Source organism: Alosa pseudoharengus, unplaced genomic scaffold (genome assembly GCF_046254945.1).
Source record: "Alosa pseudoharengus isolate Yale_2024_CS ecotype anadromous, Long Island Sound unplaced genomic scaffold, YU_APseudo_1.1 YU_APseudo_1.1_scf_8, whole genome shotgun sequence".
In the NCBI taxonomy this organism is placed as follows: Eukaryota; Metazoa; Chordata; class Actinopteri; order Clupeiformes; family Clupeidae; genus Alosa; species Alosa pseudoharengus.
The window spans coordinates 39,760,409-39,780,171 of NW_027468870.1; the positions used below are offsets into that span (position 1 = coordinate 39,760,409).

Here is a 19,763-nt window from a genome sequence, read left to right on the forward strand (position 1 = left end):
CAGAACTACAATCTGTACTACCTGATTGGCTAGTGAGAAAGATTGGTGTTTATCGGTCATTCATTTGACCATATACCAAGTGAACCCAAAAATAATACCATAACAAGCTGTCTGTGAAAACATACAAAATGTAGTAAAATGACGTCATACAAGTCTCATGTCTAATTTCTGTTTGGCATCGGCCCCTCATAAAGGTGCAGCTCCTAGAACCTCCTCCACCATACCCAAAGATGGCAGTGTTCCTGTAACATCAGGAGGCTCATTGTCCACAGGGACCATAGGTAGTCCCCGGGAGAACAACCTCAGCGCTGAAGAGTTACGCAGGAGGAGACAAGCTTACTTTGACAGGCATGTATTTGTGTTTGTATGTGCTTGCTTGTGCAAAATAATTACAACTGTGTTAAAGCTACAGCTCATCCTACAGTTACAAATATTTTACCATTTCAAATATATTTTACAGTTACAAATCAATGCTCTACATACACAAAGCTGTCCTATAGTTACAAATCTTTTCTACAGGTACACAGACATTTGCGCCACATTAGGGATCACACATGTGTAGTATTGATGAGTAAAAAGAGGGATAAAAAATAATATTTTGGCGTTTTGTCTTAGTTTCTCAAAGGATACTCCAACTTTCAATTGAGGCAAATTTACTGAGAAGAAAGAAATAGACTGCATAAGAATGAAGAACTAATACAGAATAAATAATTTTGTAGACCTAATGAACTAGTGTGGTCCAGTTTTCTGCCCAGAGTAATGTTTTGTAATACGCTGGTGTGGTTTTAAAATTAAATGTCAATTTGAAGGTGACAATGTCTTACTCCAACAAATGGTTTAATGTCTGACACTACACTATGGCTGTGACAGTTGGGGGTCTAATAACTGATTGATAACTGGCAGTAGGCCTGCACGATAAATCGTTATAAAATCGTGATCTCGATTCACCCCTGTGCGCGATTTAATTTTTAAATGACTTTGATTCTCATTTAATTTTACCAGCTGACTGCATCACAAACACTACTACTTTTTTCTGTGAGTTTTAAAGCGCTTCCAAGCGCTGCAATGCTCTCCCTTCTCTCACAAAGTGCTCTAATATATTGACTTATTTTTTCCATAGCAGCACGCAGTGATTGCTTATTTAAAATATAGGTTAGCCTAGATACATTCTTTCATTGTGGAAATAGAGCATGCATTCTCTCCCTGCACTGGTCTCCCTCAAATAGTTTGGCTTCAGCCCACACCGCTTGTGCAAGGACTTTTCATGCAGACTACTGTTGCGGTGTAGCCTAACAATTTTGATGCATTCAAGTTTGCAAAGTTAGTATAGCCTACTTATCAGAACGTTGTTAATTGTGTTGTCAATCGCAAATGCTAATTTATTCAACGTCTCTCTACTGAACTACGTGGCTTAATTTGCTAAGGACGTAGAGAAAGCACCAGTTTGATAAATGAACAGTAGTGGAGAAATAACCTAAAAAATTATCTGTAGGCCACTGCAAAAAACATTGGGTACTAGTGACAAGAATCAGCCAACCACTCCGTGTCAAACCGAACTGAATGGCCAGTTGAATGTTAATGCTCTAAAAGGCAAGCAGTTCAAGAGTGCTAAGAAATCATTCTGTTTTTGATACTGTACTTAAATTGACAATTGACAAGCTCCATTTCTCTAGAGACTGAAGCTGTAGCTGCAGTATGTTGATTGACATGTTTTAGTTATGTAAAGATATGTTCAGATAGAGCCTGTATCAGGACCATATTTAGTTCAGTGTGTTATATGTAGGCTACTATTTTTGGTAGCCTACTGTACTTAAACGGCCAGTATTTTCTTTTATTCATTGAAGCCTCTATGTTTACAGGCTCGTGGTGATGCACAATGTGCTATAGGTGCCAAAATCTATGTTTGGTACCAAATTGTTTTGTTTTGTCATGGTTTATGTGTGCAATAAATATTACACTTATTGAGGGGGAAAAAATTGTGGCAGAGAATCGTGATATCAATTCTAAGCTAAAAAATTGTGATTCATATTTCCCCCCGAATCGTGCAGGCCTAACTGGCAGTTATAGAAAGTTGAAGATGTGAAGATTCCAGTCTCAGACAGTGTGCATTTAGGCCGTGAGACTCTTACTTTAAATGTAGATCAGATAAGGATGCCAATATCCGGATACGTCATACATGGTCTTGAAATGTCGGTAAGAATCTATAGTAGTGGAATATACATGTTGTTTTATTCATAATGCGTTGGTAGATGTATAATCCATCTTATACAAATACAAATATTTAGAAACAAATACATTTCAAACTTCTTCTTTCCGTGTGCTTTCCTTGGTCTGGAAGGTGCATACTTCCTGCTACACGCACATATCAGCGTGATCACGTGACTCTCCCAGTCAGATTGAACCCACCCTGACTGTTTCTGAGAATTCTACTGGGTCTAAGCTTTCCAAAGGTACCAGGCATTTAAGGATGGGCCAAAGTATGTGGGAGCAGTGCCTTCCTATGTAAATGATGTGCAATGTCGGGCAAAACTCTCAAAATGAGGCTGAAATTTAAGAATATAAGTTGCTTAACCTAAACAATGTATCATTTACGAAGATTAAGAACTGCAGGTAAGGAAAGCTTTAGCCGACTGGTTAAGTTACGTGTACAGTGTTTAATTCGCTGTAGAAATGCATAAATACTGTCATCGGATATGCCTCTTTCTAAGCTGTACTCTGTTGTTATATTGATGTAAAGGGGAAGTACCCAGAAAAGTCTGACTGATCAGCCTTTTTAATGTTCTGCCTACACAGGCAGTCTCAGCTCCAGACACAAGTCACTGCTTCACAGCAACAGGACAGTAAACCCACAGGTATGACCTCAGACACCACCACTTTTTGATATGTCATCATCAATGTTAACTGAACTTTAAGTTACTGGGACAGGCCCAAGTCACTTTCTTAAAGTTTTATATTTGCTTTAGTTCTGTGAGCAATCATGACTGTACTGGAATTGGTCAAGCTGTATTGTATGCTTTATTGCTGTAGTTTCACTGCTTAGTAAATCTGTTAAGGGCCAAATGTCAAAATGTTGATAAATGTCAGTAGAGCCCGACTGATAATTGGTTTGCCAATATTATTGGCCTATATTAGCTATTTGATGAAATTAGCTTGCATTAAGCGTCATTAAGCATGAACGTGGATACCTTGAAAGTATTGTGGCAATGGTGGTCTTCAAAGAAAAAAATACCTAACACTACTTGATTTATGACAATTGTTTCATCATTTATTGTATAAGAGCCTTTCATTAGGATAGCTAGGCCTATCTAAACATATTATGTCCCACCTTGATCAAAACTCTTCAATATGCTAAATATTAGTGGAAAATGTTACATTGTGTTTGCTAAAAATGAATATCAGACGATATATTGGTTATCAGTTTTTGAAGTCCTCAAATATCAAAATCGGTATTGGTCTTTAAAACCCCATATCAGTCGGGCTCTAAATATCAGGTCATGATTTCAAGACTTCTGGGTCATTCCGTGTCAAATCAGACAGAATCCAGGAAAATGGTTGCTGCACCATCTCAGATTTTGTTTTTCTACATCAGTGATCACCAACCTTTTTGAGCCCAAGATCCCTGACCTCGCCCTGAACAAAGGCAAGATCTACCTTGAGCGTCAAAAGAGAATTAAAGCTAAAATACTTCCAATTTAAGGCCTTTTATTTAGGCAAATGTATCAGGTCAAAAATATCACATCCTGCACCCCCTTATACAGGCGTCAATGAGATAACAACACAACAGTCTTTACTTACATGATTTTGTTTTTGATTTTGTAATTGGAGTGTTTGTGACAACACGTCATGATAAATTTGATAATGTTTGAACGCTGTTTTGGTATGAAGCATCTTTCACGTAATGAATGTGCACTCTAGAAAGTGAAAGTAACCTAAGCCTAGGCCTACAATGCGCCCCGTGTCTGTAGCTGTCTGAGCACGTCTGCAATCGAATCGACATTCTTCAAATGGAGAACAAATTCCTGACAGTTCCTGATTGCTAAACTTTCGTTTTCATTTTATGTCAGTTAGCAGTTGATACACCTAGCATAATTTGACTTCAGCGATGACAAGTCCTGTTGCGAGAGAGAGAGAGAGAGCGCACCTGCAAAGTGGTGCTGTGTGCGCGTGTGTTTGCATGGGGTTACGTTCGGTTCAAGTCAGAAGTTGGTCCGTCCGGTCCCGCATTCTCACCGCTCCATTATTAGATTAACGTTATCAGACAGCGCTGTAAAATGTGTGCAGGAATTTCTCGCATTATGATGGCTAGAGTTGCGGGTCTTGAATAAATCATGCGCTATACCCACAATCCCGCGCTGAAATTTAGGCCCTGTAAACGTTGGGGAACATGCAGGAATTTGGTGAATGTTTTTATCTTTCCTGTTATTCTCGGCATCTACTGGGCAAGTCCTAAAGATCTACAGGTCGATCACGATCAACGGGTTGGTGACCACTGGTCTACATAATGAGTGTGGAGTGAGTGAGACCTGGGGCCTCATTACAGAAAAATATACTGCTTGTCCTATCTTAACTTAAGTTTCAAAGATAGGAGAAATCCTATTTTCCTATTACAGAAGCAGTTCCTAAACTCATGGCTGTGTCCGATGTGGGTATCATATCTGCTAGATACGTCATAATGGAATGACATGTCGCCACCTCATTCGTCCTAAGTCAAGAGTAGAACTAGGAGGGCTTACACTATGTCCTAACAGGATGCGATGCAAGCAAACATTTGCAATAAAATCTGTTTAATTACATTGTTTTCAATTGGAGTATCTGCTAACTGCACTGACTGCATCGACGTGAACAGTGCGATGCAACGGAACGTTTTGAGAAAACTTTTGTCGGACAACCCATTTCTATTTTCTTTCTGTCACTCGCATTTCTGCTATTTTGAATGAGAAATATGACTCAAAAAAGGGCATATTTATATATATTTATAAAAGAGCATATTTAATGGATTCAGTGTAGACAGACATAAAAGACAGTCGCCTGCCCGGACCTATTAGGACATGGTGTTACAGCTGCTCAAGCAATGCCTGAGGCAAATTTAATATAATAAAATAAACATTTTGGAAGAATAAAATAAAAAAAAATATAGGCCATAAAGGTCGAAATGTTACGAGGTAAAATTCGAGATTTTATGATATTAAGGTAGCAATATTAACCCAGCAGTCAGCAACCACTGCCGGAGAAGACCATGGAGAATGGAGAGTTACATGGAGAGTGATCTATGTGAGCTACGGATCAATCAACAGGTATGTTGTAGAATTTTCTCAATTATTTCTCATTAAACGTTTGGTAAATGCCAGTGTTGGGCAAGCTACTTGGAAAATGTACTGAGCTAAGCTACCAGTTACTTTGCTCATGAATGAAGCTTCACTACACAGAAGCTACCACACAGTCAAATGTAGCAAGCTAAGTTACGCAAACACAGCAAAAGCAGCGCGCTACATGTGAAGCTGTGCCAACTTAACATGGCAATCAACATGAGAAACTACTACTATGTTTAAATTACCAGATTCATACAAAGTTAATTCCATTGGGTTATCAATATACATAGTCACTATTCACCTTATTCAGCCCCGCCCATTTTAAATTCCACGTTGTCTTTAAACTTTCGGTCGGCTAGCTACAGTAGCCTACGTCTAGTTAGCTTCATTGGGATGATACGGCAGAAGAGGATAGAGAGGCTAACAAACGACAAATACCATCAGGAGGTCAGACTGCAATATTGTACTTCGCTACCCAAGGCTATTCAGCCCTACGGAGTGGGTAGACGATGTGGCAGTGGCTGCTGTATCGTATGGAGAAACTCGCAAATCCTTATCTGTTTGGTAACTATGGTAACTAGTTTACAAAGTCATTACAGAACAGCCGCTCCAAAGTCAGTGTTTTCCAAACTTCAGATTGAAAAGGTGTATAACAGAAATGTCTTAAGTCACCAAAATCCTAAATAAACGTTCCTAACTTTAGGATGACCCATAACATATGATGCCAGTCATCTCGATAGAGCTCTGTTATCTCAATGTAATCGCAATGGTGCCCCCCATGTTTGCGCGCGGAATAAGGTGAATAATGAATTAAATCAAAGACCAAAGAAGAAAACATTTCAGAAATTACATTTTGTGCAACTGAGTTGGCACAACCATAACTTCAGGTGAACGGAGATGCAGATCATCTCACTAATTAATTATAGTGGATGGAATCCACTATCTTGAAATCTCCTGGCTTCTTCTTCTTATTATAACCTTTTCTTTTTACCTTTTCAAGAATTAATGCGACTCTAACCGCTTAACGTACAGACATGTTGAAATAACCGTTCTGAAGGTCTGGAGTGGGGCAAGAGAGTTATTATTTCAGATTTTTAAAAAGTTTATAATTTTTGAGAATGAGGGATTAAAAATGTTAAAAACCTCATTTTCCCCCCATAAACTTCAAAGGCTGTGATGTCATAATGGCCTAAAGGCAGCTGCGCTTGTTAAGCTCCCAGAGTAGCTCCCAGAGTAGTTCCCGGGCTAATTAGAACACTGGCACAGGTGTCACCTGTGAATTCAACCGTCTCAGCTTCTAATGCATACAATCTGGTGCTCCCTAAAACTACACATCATGTTTAAGTGTTTCCCGTGTGTCAAAATAAAAGTCACAGCCATATCTCATGCTTTGAGCATTATAACTCCAGAACGGTTTGACGCATATGCTTCAAATTTGGTACAAGTGTTTGTATGGACTCAAAGATGAAGTGAGTTGATGTTGGAGGTCCAAGGTCATTGGTCAAGTAAACGAACACTCTGAGTGCGATATCTCAAGAATGCCTTGACATACATGCCTGAAATTTGGTATGAGTGTTTGTATGGACTCAAAGATGAAGTGAATTGATGTTGGAGGTCAAGGGTCCAATTGCTGTTAACTTGTTTTAGTTTGATATCCTTTTCTTCAGTCAGTTCACGACTGCACAATTAATCTCATTACTGACATCTGCAGACAAGGATTGATGTCAAACAATGCTCACTATACGGTCCGATTGGAGTTCAAAGTCACATGGAAGTCGAGGGCAGTAAACAGAACGCTTTGGATGGCTGTGCAGACATTTTGTGTGCCCCCGTTCCGAACAATCTTGAGTGCTTGTGTTGTGGATAATATCATTTATTTTCTAGACTACAAACTGTTTCTCCACTGTGTTAAGCCATATAAAATTGCTTCTGAGGTCGTTACCACGCTACTTGATCAATAAAAGGGTATAGTGGGGGGCCTTAAGCACATAAATAGGTCGTTTCGCGCAATTTCTTCTAAAAGTACCAAATTTGGCACAGATGTAGCTCAAGTTATACTGAAATGATTTAGCTAGGGCGCCGGAGCCAGAGACCCTCGGAGCCAAGATGGCAGCCAATCCAATATGGCCGCTGCCCGAAAAGGGTTCCGACTAGCTTTTAACCACATGAGCTACAAATACAAACTTGATGTCTTTTTCAACTTAATTGATCATGGAAAACACATAGGAATGTTTATATTTATGACCCAGTATATCTGGACAGCTTAATCCTTCAATTCCAATATGGCCCCTGTCCAAAAAAGCAGTTTTGACTGTAGTTATACCCCATTGTTTGCGCCAATTTATCTACAAGCACCAAATTTGGGACAGATGTAGCTCAGGTCATACTGAAATGATTTAGCTAGGGCGCCGCAGCCAGCGACCTTTGGGGCAGCCAAATCCAATATGGTCGCTGTCCGAAAAGGGTTCTGAGTATAACTTTTGAACCACATGAGCTGCAAATACAAACTTGATGTCTTTTTCAGCTTATGGGAAACACATATAAATGTTTATATTTATGACCCAGTATATCTGGACCCCTTAATCCTCCAATTCCAATATGGCCTTACACCCCATTGTTTTCGCCAATTTATCTACAAGCACCAAATTTGGCATGGATGCAGCTGAGGGCATACTGAAATGATTTAGCGAGGATGCCGGAGCCAGTGGCCCCTGGGACCAAGATGGCTGCCAAATCCAATATGGCCGCCACCTGAAAAGGGATTACTGTAGGCTGCATATTTGGAACCAGATGAGATACAAATGTAAAATTAATAAATATTTCACCTTTTCTGGCTATGGAAACACAAAATATATATATTTATGATTGGGTATATGTGGACCCTTAAAGTCCCCAAATGCAATCTGGTGACTGTCCAAAAAAGGGTTTTCACTACAACTTTTTTTTTTACCATGACCACACATTAAATAACCCAAGCCAGTATGCTCTACAGCTGTGGCCTACTGGTTAGCGCTTCAGACTTGTGCCGGTTCAAACACCGACCAGTAGGAACAGCTGAAGTGCCCTTGAGCAAGGCACCTAACCCCTCACTGCTCCCCTTGAGCAAGGCACCTAACCCCTCACTGCTTCCTGAGCGCCGCTGTAGCAGGCAGCTCACTGCGTTGGGATCAGTGTGTGCTTCACCTTACTGTGTGTTCACTTTGTGTTGAGTGTGTTTCACTAATTCACGGATTGGGTTAAATACAGAGTCAAATTTCCCTTACGGGATCAAAAGAGTATATATACTTATGTATACAGCCTCAGTGTTGTACCTCCAATCCAGTTTATTGTCTATAATAACCCCCACATATTTGTAGTTCTCAACAACTTCCTCACCTAGTATTGAAATGGTATTTAGCTCAGGTTTGGCCCTACGAAAGTCCATCACTATTTCCCTTGTCTTAGCCACATTCAAGACAAGGTGGTTGTTTCTGCACCATGTCACAAAGTGGTCCACCAGTTGCCTGTACTCCGTCTCCAAGTAATAAAATAAATAAATAAATAAGAAATTAAAATAAAGAAAAGTCCGTGTTAACTTAACATTAGTCCCACTCAGTCCAATGGCAATGATATGGCGTAGCTACAGCTGTGTCTTCAGACCAACCCGGAGGATTTAACGTTAACAGGCCTTCAATAAGTGATGTTAGTAGGCCCTACTTGTAACAGTTAGACTGCAGTCTAGCTAGATCACTGGAAGCATAACCAAAGTTCCTTGATGCTCCGCTTTAACCCTCTCTGGCATAACCGTCTGAAGTCTTGGGCGATCTTGCAGATCAGCAACTCGGTGGACTTATGACAGCGACAGTTTGATGCTCCGAGAGATTGCAGTTCTTCAACGTAGTTTCAAACGTTAGCAGCTGAGCTAGTCTGCACAATCCAGATGGATGGATGGAAGAATGTCAGTCCAAGGCAAAAGCTAACGTTAGCCATAGCAAGCTCCCAATGGACCAACGTTAACGACATCAGCCGACTTGGAAGCAGTAACGTTAAAAGGGACTAAGAATAACACGAAAACTATCAAAATAACGTAAATAAAGAGAGAATACATTTAACTACACAAATCAATAAAAAAATGAACATGACATTACATAAAATAACGAACATTACATAAAAACAAACAAAAACATGATGCCAGATGGAGCGGCGTGTCTCGCCAGCGTCCCCGTAACCTAGCAACCTAGCAAAATTTGTATCTCATCTGGCTCCAAAGCTATAGCTGAATCCCTTTCAGGCGACAACCATTTTGGATTTGGCTGCCATGTTGGTCTCAGGGACCATTGGCTCAGGCAGCCTGGCTAAATCATTTCATTATGCCCTCAGCTGCATCCGTGGCAAATTTGGTGCTTGTAGATTAATTTGCACAAACAATGGGGTGTAAGGCCCATACTACAGCCAAAACTGCTTTTTTGGACAGCGGCCATATTAGAATTGGAGGAATAAGGGGTCCAGATGCACCGGGTCATAAATATTAACATTCCTATGTATTCCCCATGATCAATTAAGCTGAAAAAGATATCAAGTTTGTATTTGTAACTCATGTAGTTCAAAAGTTATAGCCGGAACCTATTTCACGCAGCGGCCATATTGGATTTGGCCGCCATCTTGGCCCCAAGGGCCGCGGACTCCGGCGCCCTAGCTAAATCATTTCAGTATGGCCTAAGCTACATTTGTGCCAAATTTGACTCTTGTGCTTAAATGTGCTTAAGGCCCCCCACTAGTAGTGATGCACCGATATATCGGCAGGCTATATGGGCCTTTTTTGCTGCCATCAGCCATCTGCGAAACGGCCGATATTAGTGGCCGATATGTTCAAATATGCTGACCAGGACTAAATCGCTGATAAGCGTCACCAACCTATGTATTCTAAGAGGGCAGATCTGAAAACTTTCCATAGGGAGTAGCAGAGGGATATGCAAGATTAAAGTTATTTTCTTCTCTCTCCAGGGCTTAAATTTCACTGCGGGATTGAGGGTATTGTGCATAATTTGTTCAAGTCCCGCAACTCTAGCCATCATAATGCGAGAAATTCCCGCTTACACTTTACAGCCTGTCTGATAACGTTAATCTAATCTTGAAGTGGTGTGAATGCGGGGCTATTGACCAGATGGATCAACTCCTGAGTTGAATTGAACATAGCCTCACGCAGACACACACACACACGCACACACACACACACACACACACAGAACCACTTTGCGCTTATGCAAATAGGCTACGCAACCATGACAAACTTTTTTGAGAGCTCCTTGCTAACTATCCCGCTAGCTCAGGTCACGTCTGTCAGTAGTTCTCACTAAATCATTAATGAACATTGCAAGACACTTATCTCTTCTATGATCCCAGAAAGATTTTCTTCGATATGTTAGTTTTTTGAACATTTATTTTATCTAATGACATAGAAAACATAATGAATTGCATCCACATATCCTTATGCACTATGCACAACTTTTATTCACTAGCCTAAAACCGTTGAGCCTAGCCTGACGAGCCAGACCCACATTAAAATGTAGGGTCTGGGCACTCACCGTTCGCAGTGCTCAGTCCGAGGGGCGGGATAATCAGTTGTCTTTCAAATTCCCTCTGCACGTAATAGGACAGCGCTATGAATCCCATGCGTTTCCCACCAGCGGAGCTAGTTGGCTAGTTCAAACTTTTGCCAACTTAATAAAAGCTTAACTCGTGTTCGCCACTGCAACATCCATCTTATTTGTTTTCAAGTAGCAGGGAATTCAAGCCAAACCGTTGCAACTCTGCCATCAATCATTATGTTAAGCCCGCCTAACGACTCAATACACGATTTGATTGGCCTGATAGAAGTTTAATTTTTCGAGCTCACAAGTAGGGCTGAACGATTTATTGCATTTGCGATAATATCGCGATATGATGATACACGATTTTCAAACGGCAAAGGCTGCGATTACGCTTTGTAATATGTGTCGTCACCAAAACGCATTTATTGCGATTGCCAATGCGCCACCGACTCTTCAGTGTCAAGAAAGGTCTGATCAGTAGAGCTACTTTGGTTAAAAAAATAAACCTCTTCATTACCTTTTGCTCGAACCTGCCATGTCCCTGGTTCTAGTTCATAATTCCCCTGTGCTGCTACTCTGGCTGGTAACTTCGTTCAGTTGTCCAGCTGACGATTAAAACTCCACGACTGTATAGGCTGCACAGCAGCCATTAACCTGTGCACTGGGGACTTTGTTTACTGGGGACTTTGAGTACAGTGACAGTGGGGGCATTTGCGATATCCAAGGGGGTTGGCGGCGCAAACATTTCATCTCACAGGTAATGAATTGATGCATAATGTTATCCCCAAGTAGTTGACACAGCTAACCATCAAAAACCCAGCTGTTCTAACATTAGCTTACCAGCTAAGGCTCTAGGCTACATACATGCTGCTAACTGCTGATAACTTTGCCTGTTTAAAGAGTTTTGTCTCCGCGATTGGATTGGTTGTGATATGAACAAACTAGTTCATTTACATGCATGCGTATTGCGCTGCAGTGTTGATGATGCAATAGTAAGTCCCTTCACCATACTTGCAGTACACTGCCCACCCCCCCTCTCCCCTACCTACACAGCACATTATTTCATCAGGAAGCTTCTCCAACACACATCCCCAACATACTTACAGCACACTGCCCCCCCCCCCCCCCCCCCATACACAGCACATTGTCTCATGAGGAAGCTTCTCCAACACACATATTGCACACTGCCCTCTCCCCACATACACAGCACACCCCTCTCCCCTGTCATCCCCCCAACACACACACCAAGACCCCTGGCAGTTGGGTTAGCCCCTTGAGCCGTGGATCTGCCCAAGGTTTCTTCCTTGGTAAGGGAGTTTTTCCTTGCCCCTGTTGCTCTTGGGTGCTCGTTGTTGGTGCCCCCCCCAACAATCTACAGTAGTTTGTTCCGATTCACGTGCAAGTAGCCTACAGAGGAGAGGAGCGTGTGTGTGTGTGCGTGTGTGTGCGTGTGTGTGCGCGCGCGCGTATGGAGAGCACAGGACAAGGAGAAGCAGTGTCAGTGCCACTGCATGTAGACCTAACTGTTAACTAACGAAAGAAGATCATATATATACATGAAATAGAAACGTATAAGAATCATTAAATGTTTACAAGGCTGGAAGTTCAACAAATATAGGTCTACTAATGTGATTAAAATAGTTAAATAAAAAATATTTCATTCATCAATCTTATTCAATGACCTAATGCCATCATAACATAGGCCTGGGCTCCAGGAAAGAACAGTTTATGTTTAACTTATCTAATTTTGTGTTGGTCATACTATAGAATAATATATTGCTTGTTTTTGTTGAATAAGACAGAAGATAAAGAGCTTAAAAATAATCGCATATCGCATCGCAATATTGGTGAGAAAAATCGCAATTAGATTTTTTTCCAAAATCATTCACCCCTACTCACCATCCAACGGAAAGTTGCTAGACTAGCCCTGGCAGCAAATGTAATTTGCTGCCGCTAGGGTGCATCTAGATTTCTAGGCTATAAAACTGTGAGACTGAAGGCTAATTACTCACATATTTCTTAAAGTGACAGGCACTCAATTACACCTACACATCACCCATGTGCACTCAATTGACCGATCCCAAGCCCCGCCCCCTTTTACTATGTCACAATGAGGACTTCGGAGGACCTCGGTCAACCTCGGTCAATTTTGAATTTTCTAGTGTCCGTTCTGTATGACAATACGCCAGGTATGCGAAGGCTATAATGCTTCTTTTGCGAGTAGCCTAAGAAACTAAATAACTAAAGAGCTCAAAAAGGTTCAAAGATAAGCCTGAGATACTTGTAGAAGTGACATCCGATATCCTGACCGTGTGAAACGTTAACACACATAGGCCTAACTTTGCATAACTTTGGATAGGCTGCTACTTTTCAGTAAATAAATCTGAGTGTGTACGAAAATGTTCCCTTTATTTGTGTTCATAACTACACACAAAAACATAACTAAATCTGGTTTCCACTGATGAAACGACAACATAAGCCTACGCAAAAAAATATACCTACCTTGCAGGAACTGAACTCGCACATTCATACGATTGGAAGACGCGCAAAAGGCTACACCTTCAATCACGTATCGCCTTACACACATCAAGAACATACTTTCAGCTTTGCTACATTGCCATGTTTAACTTGGGATAGAAGACTGTTGACAGAAATAGGCTAATCATTTTTTCAACAAACGCAATACTAGCCTACTGCGATGCATTATTGATGGCTGAACGAGAGATAGACAATGTCTTCTAAAGATCGAATCATGTGCTGATTCAAAACTATGCCTTGCTATAGGCTATGCAGTCTCGAAATCGCCAATATTAGACCTAGCCTACTACATTGCCCACGTTTAAATTAATTATAGCATAATGATGAAGTCTAGTGCAAGACAAACCACGTCTGCAAACTGCAGATAGCCTATGTCATGCGTGGTATGGGTTTGAACTCGGAGTGGGTTCTTTTCAATACACTTGTATCATGTTTATTTGAACTCTTCCTTCTAAAGCAGCCATTCAAAATAATAAGTAGACTCTCGGCCTACCGAAGAGAAGCTTCTCTCCACCTCCCCAACATGAGCTGCTTAACAGACTAGTCACTCTCCCAAGTTGCGTGAACTTGGATCTGCAGCACTTGGTCCCGTCTTACTAATCCTCGAAATATGGTTAGATTTTGTTATGGACACGTCAACACCATATGTTCGCACAGACCTGTTTATTGAATCAGAGTCACATCTGCAGCAAATAAGGTAAACTACCTGCTCGGGATAACGTGCTAATTGTTTATCCAGTTTACATGCATCCCATTAGGATCCACGACACCGGATTTTTTTGTCCTCAATTTGTGGTGTTCCACCTCGTTGATGACAGCGGACATTGTGAATGTGTCCTTCTGCATACTGAAGGCCTTTCTGACCTCTGTTTTTTGAATATATCAATATTACTTGACGCCCAGAAATCCAGCATACACTGTTGCACTAGGCTAAATGGGGGTGCTGCGTCCCCATGTTGAACACACGTTCTCGCACACTTTCCTGCAAACTTGTCCGACTTAGCAACAGTAACTATGGGACTGACAATGGGAGGAGGGGCTTGGGATCGGTCAATTAGACCTACACACCACATTAAAGATATGCTAAGTGTAATAGTTTAAAAATCAATATGAAGTATTCAAATTACTAAATATGTTTAGCTACTAGAAATTATACAGATTATATAAAATACTATACATTATATAGTATTTTAAACATTATTAACTAAATACACTTTATATGAATTTCAAAATATATGAAATAGAAACCTTTGATGCAAGCCATTATTTTCTGTGTGTGTGTGTGGAGAGAGTCAAGCAGAATCTAGGATGGCCACTGGTGTGAATGATCACACTACAGTATATTCAATATTACTGATAATGCCCCCCCCCCCCTTTTTTTGCCAGCAAAGGTGTATCAAAAAAAAATTTGGTATCGTTATCGGCCAAAGTGAAATTTTAAATATCGTATTGGCCCGGAATTTCAATATCGGTGTATCATTATAAAAGAGTTTGGCTGTTTCAAACAGGAAACTTCGGCCCAGATAGCAAGTACCACTGTCGGAACATTGGGGACATAGCTGGCGGACCGCTGGCATTTTGCTCATCGGTTCTCTGGCGGTCTGCTGGCGTGTTTCAAATTGCCCAATATTTTGCCACTATTGGTCTAAAATCTTTTTCATTTGTTCAGTTATACTCTATATATCATTTTATTAAAGGAAAATTCCGGTATTCCGGACTTTCAGTCCCTTTTCTGGTTTGTTTTGGATGAACTAGAGTGGTGGACACCGAAATTTTGACGATTGGTCCTGTCTCGACTTTTCTGACTCGTTTTGAATCGCCTTTGACTACTCGGAGTGGCTGCCAACAGGCATACTCAAACATGTCCTAAAACAACCCTAAAACAACAATAGCTTAGTGCTGTGAACAATCTTCATTAGTTTAATATTAATCCATTGCATTTAATCATAGGCTATTGCAACACCATTGTTAGCTGTGTTTATATTGCCATCATGCCATATCAATGCAAGATGTAGTTTAACATGGAAATAGCTCAAATTAAATAATACTAATAAAAAGACTTCATCATTCCCAAAAAGTATATTTTATTCAAAATTTGTGAACTCTGAATTCTGTCTTTGTATACACAGCTCAAATTGTGAACAAGCAATATCCTACAAATAATTTGAAATTCTCAAACTATGAGAATTTTATGAAGTGCTGGCAAAAACATCTGAAATGACCACCATTCTAACTTTCACTTACGTGGTGAGAACTGTGTGAACTTTCTTTGTATGAACATTTGAACGAGTGAATAAAAATAGAAATAATTATCCCAGAAAGTCCCAGAAATATGACTTGAATAGAAGTTTATAATAGAAGAGTATTACATGTGTACTGTTAAGACTCGCCATAAAGAATGAATGGGGGAAATTATGGAGGTTATATTTTGACGGTGTCGTACTCCTGTGCGGGCCTGATGCTATGTACCACGGACATGTTTTTGGGGGGGCCTCATTTCTGTTGCAGGTTTATAAAATAGATTTTAAACACTGTTTGATTGTTGGTTTTATTTTCACAGGTTGACCGGCCTCAATGAACAGTGGACAGTGATGGTCTACCTTTAAACTGGCATCCACCAGACATCACTAGACATGGGACACTGAAACCTGATTTCTCTTAATGAATTTCTTAACAAGATACAACAGCCATTGTAAAATACTTAATAAACATGTCCACTGTTGTTTTCTCTGGAATTTATTTTTTTGACATTGGTGGTAATGGATTTCCAAATGTATGGGCAAACTACATTTTACAGTTTCTATGAAATGGTATTAGCTGATATTACAGTAGATATGATGTATTTTAAAAATGTATACGTAATTTGAAGAAAATAAAGGTAGGCCTACACATCACAGTATTACAAGAGTGGTTTTAAATTTAATTTCGGCAATTTAAGCCACATTTTCATTCATTTTAATTTTGTCATCTTGGGTGCAATGGTTCAGATAGCTATTTAGCAAAAACTGCATTTTTTGTTTTTTAGGGAGCCTAGCGCTAGCAGCAGTCATAAATATTATATGTAAAGAAAAAAGTAATGTATGATACCAAATGCGTACAAAAACAAGTTTATACTACCGGTAATGTAACTCTTTTTGCACTCTTTTTTCAAATCTATGCCCTTGTACAAAATCAATGAGCATGGGTCTATACAAACTTGTAAAGATTTAGTCATACTGAGAACATGTATGTCTTCCACCCTACAAAGTTTGGGCTGGCTATGAATAATACTTTAAATGATATTAATGCCCAAGCATTGCTTCCCAGATGAAGACATAGGAATTGAACATAAATATTTTACAGGCCTTTGTTTTGGAACCCATTCATGATATAGACAAGGGTTGAACAAAATATGAGACGATGCAACAACAACTTTATCTGATTTGACACAGAATGACTCTTTTAGATGTGTTCATTTTGAGATACGTTCCTGTCCTATTTGGTAAGATTTATATATTTTTTTCTGCCCTCTCCGGTTTAGATGGCCAGTAGCAGAGACCAAATGCCAAGGAGTGACGTAAGAGGTTGTAGTTATGGTTGACGCCTTAGGTTGATGACTACACCTATTTTACTGAACTGATGTTTGCAATTTGGAGCTGATTCGCTCTGATTTAAACCTGTGTGTGCAAAAGAAAGAAAGAAAGAATGGATAAATGGACTTCTACACAGTGGAAGAATTTTTTATCTGCTGAATATACTCAGATTGTGGTGGACAACAGAGCTGGAATGGACAAACCAATTTCGGGGGTGACCTTTCAAGTCTCAGTAAAACCAGTTGTTTCTGTATAAAGAGCCTAGTGTAACATGACAGGAAATTCACTTATGTCCCTCAAACCTGTACTGCTATGCTGTCCTCCCTATTACAGTCATTTTTTATGGTCTTGTCCTTGGTTTGAGTAAATTCTTTCTTCAGCCATTTCATTTTGGAAGCATAGAGGGAGGCCTTGCTCAACATTTGACATTTTGCCGGGGCCTCTCTCATGAGTAGATATAAGTGAACACAGTCTTAGGTAGTTGAGTTAGCTGAGTTGAACCTTGAAGAGGCAACTGTGGAATATGTAAAGTACCCCTCTTCCATTCTCTACTGTTCGGTCAGCCATTCAGTTAACTGTTACCTTCCCAATGAGGGGTTGGCATTGATGCTTAGATATATTTTGACCAAATAGGGGTTAGCATTGATTGTCAGATGAATTTTGAAAGATTGATTTTCTAACAAACTGTGTGGTTCTGTTATGATTAATCACAGAAATATGTTTTTCTGACAAAGAATTCTGAATTTTTTTTTTTTTCTGCTTTTCCCCCCCTTTTTTTTTGGTATGACGGTGGAGGGCAAAGCATACAAGTAGGCAGATCTATCTAAGTAGCATTCTACTTAGGAAGAAAAGTGGTGAACACGGGGTTGGCTTGCATGTAAACTTTATTTAACCAAGCTACAGTACAAAGATGTGATGAACTTGATGTTAATACAGAAAAGGTCTCAACTTAACACAGGAAAGCTTGACAGATGGCAACAGATAAGAAATGCTTTATGTATTTGATATTGCAGCTTGATAAAATGCAACAGGTCATACCATTTTTAAATTCAAATTTACAATGTTTTTTTTCTCCTTTATGCATCTACTTGTCACAATCAAATGTTTGTCATTATTTTTATGATTTTGTGGTACTTGATGTCATTTCTATTAACTCCATACAGTTTCTGCTAATTAAAATTCTTTTATCCAAGTGAAGTGCTTGATTATATTTGCATCACACATTTCAAAACTAAAATGGTGTTTTAATTGTATTCACTACAGGTGTAGTTATAATGTTTTATACAACAGTTCGATCCGATTAAACTATTTATTAATTGCTGATTGAACAAGAGGCATTCCATTAGTCATCAAGAGTGGTGATGTGACAGAACATCCCCACTCAAACTTTTATAACACTAGTAATCACTCCGCATTTAATTAACCAACACGAACATTCCATTTTTTTGAAGCGACAGAGCAGCAATTTCACAGGAGAAAGGCGGCTGGCAGATAGATCGTACATGAGCTCAGATGTATTTTTTGGTTTTTAGTTTTAATAGTACTTCTCGCTAACTTTTACAAAATATAAGGGCACAAACCTTGAACTTATTTGTTAATACAGAAATACTGCAATACTACAACTAATGAGTTAGCTCCGCCATATTGGATTATTTTTTAGAGTTTGCATCTCACTTTTCCGAATGGTGTTAGAAACGCCAAGGCTTAGATTATAACAATTTTTTTAGTCGGGGGATGAATGAACAGAAATGAACATAACATAAAGCGATAATAACATAATAAACTAGAAATGTAATTCCAAGGAATTGCCAGGATAGACAGTCTCAGTCTGCAATATTATACAACAAAGACAACTGTAAATGATTGGGTTTTATCAGTGAACACTGTAACAACAATATGTTAAGACATGACAGAAGTGAGGAAAAAACAATCAAATAATAAAAAAAAGAAACCTTAGCATTAAATACATACCTGCTCTGTTCTGCTCAGAACTTCTGTGATGAGATCTTCAAAGACGTTATGGTGACAGGCAAGATCAAAGTGAGGGAGCGATTTGAACCTGGGGTCCAATGCAGTGCATTTATTAAAGAAATCTTGGAGATCTGGGTCAATGTATCGGATTTGCATGTTCTCTCTGATCGTTGCATCGTCATCATTTCGTCCCATAGACTTCATTATCATTGTTTTGAGGGGTAGGATCATTGAAACCGACGGTGTTGTTTCAGTGCTCAACATTGTAGTGATGGTCTTCAAAGGTCTCATTATCTTAACCACACTCTCTGCGATGCTCATCTCCTGATCTGACAGATGTGAGGCGTCCTTGTTCTTTACTGACTTATCTGTTAATGCAGAGTAAATGGCAACTTGCTGTTCCGGATAGTGCTTAACCATTTCGTAGCTAAAATTCCAGGGTGTCGACACATGTATGAGGCAGTGTTTTGGCAAGTCGAGGATCACCTGTTTACACTCAAACATACGCAGCCGCCGTGCTACGATGGAAAAAAGTAAAAATCGTTCTGATTTTTCCTAGTAATCGAGATACCTGGTTGACTGCCAGTGTTTTTTGTGCGGCCTTAACAGGGAACAGATTAGAATGTTGGTCAAACTATAATAAGGAGAACAGCAATAATAAACAACAATGTCAAATCAATCAATAGCCTAATAAAATAAGGAATGAAAATGAGAGAAAAAGCAATAATAAACAACTAGACTGCATTTCCGGCGGGAACTGCGAAAGTTAGCTTGCCCTGGTCCGGTCAGCAACGTGAGCGGAC

General features: G+C 39.7%; 1 protein-coding gene across 4 annotated transcripts in view; it reads left to right on the top strand.

The window, feature by feature from the left end:
* The window catches only part of atxn3 (ataxin 3), a 58,822-nt gene extending 40,641 nt beyond the window's left edge, over nt 1-18,181 (top strand). The window contains exons 9-12 of one of the 4 annotated variants that reach the window (XM_076274627.1): nt 201-352; nt 2,798-2,852; nt 5,209-5,294; nt 15,978-16,916. In XM_076274627.1, coding sequence (XP_076130742.1) covers nt 201-352; nt 2,798-2,852; nt 5,209-5,294; nt 15,978-15,995 — 311 coding nt within the window. In that variant the 3' untranslated portion in view covers nt 15,996-16,916. Of the gene's footprint in view, nt 1-194; nt 353-2,797; nt 2,853-5,208; nt 5,295-15,977; nt 16,917-16,937 lie in introns of those variants that run through there. The other 3 variants (XM_076274626.1, XM_076274628.1, XM_076274629.1) reach the window with 3 other exon arrangements.
* Nucleotides 18,182-19,763: the final 1,582 nt, after the last annotated feature.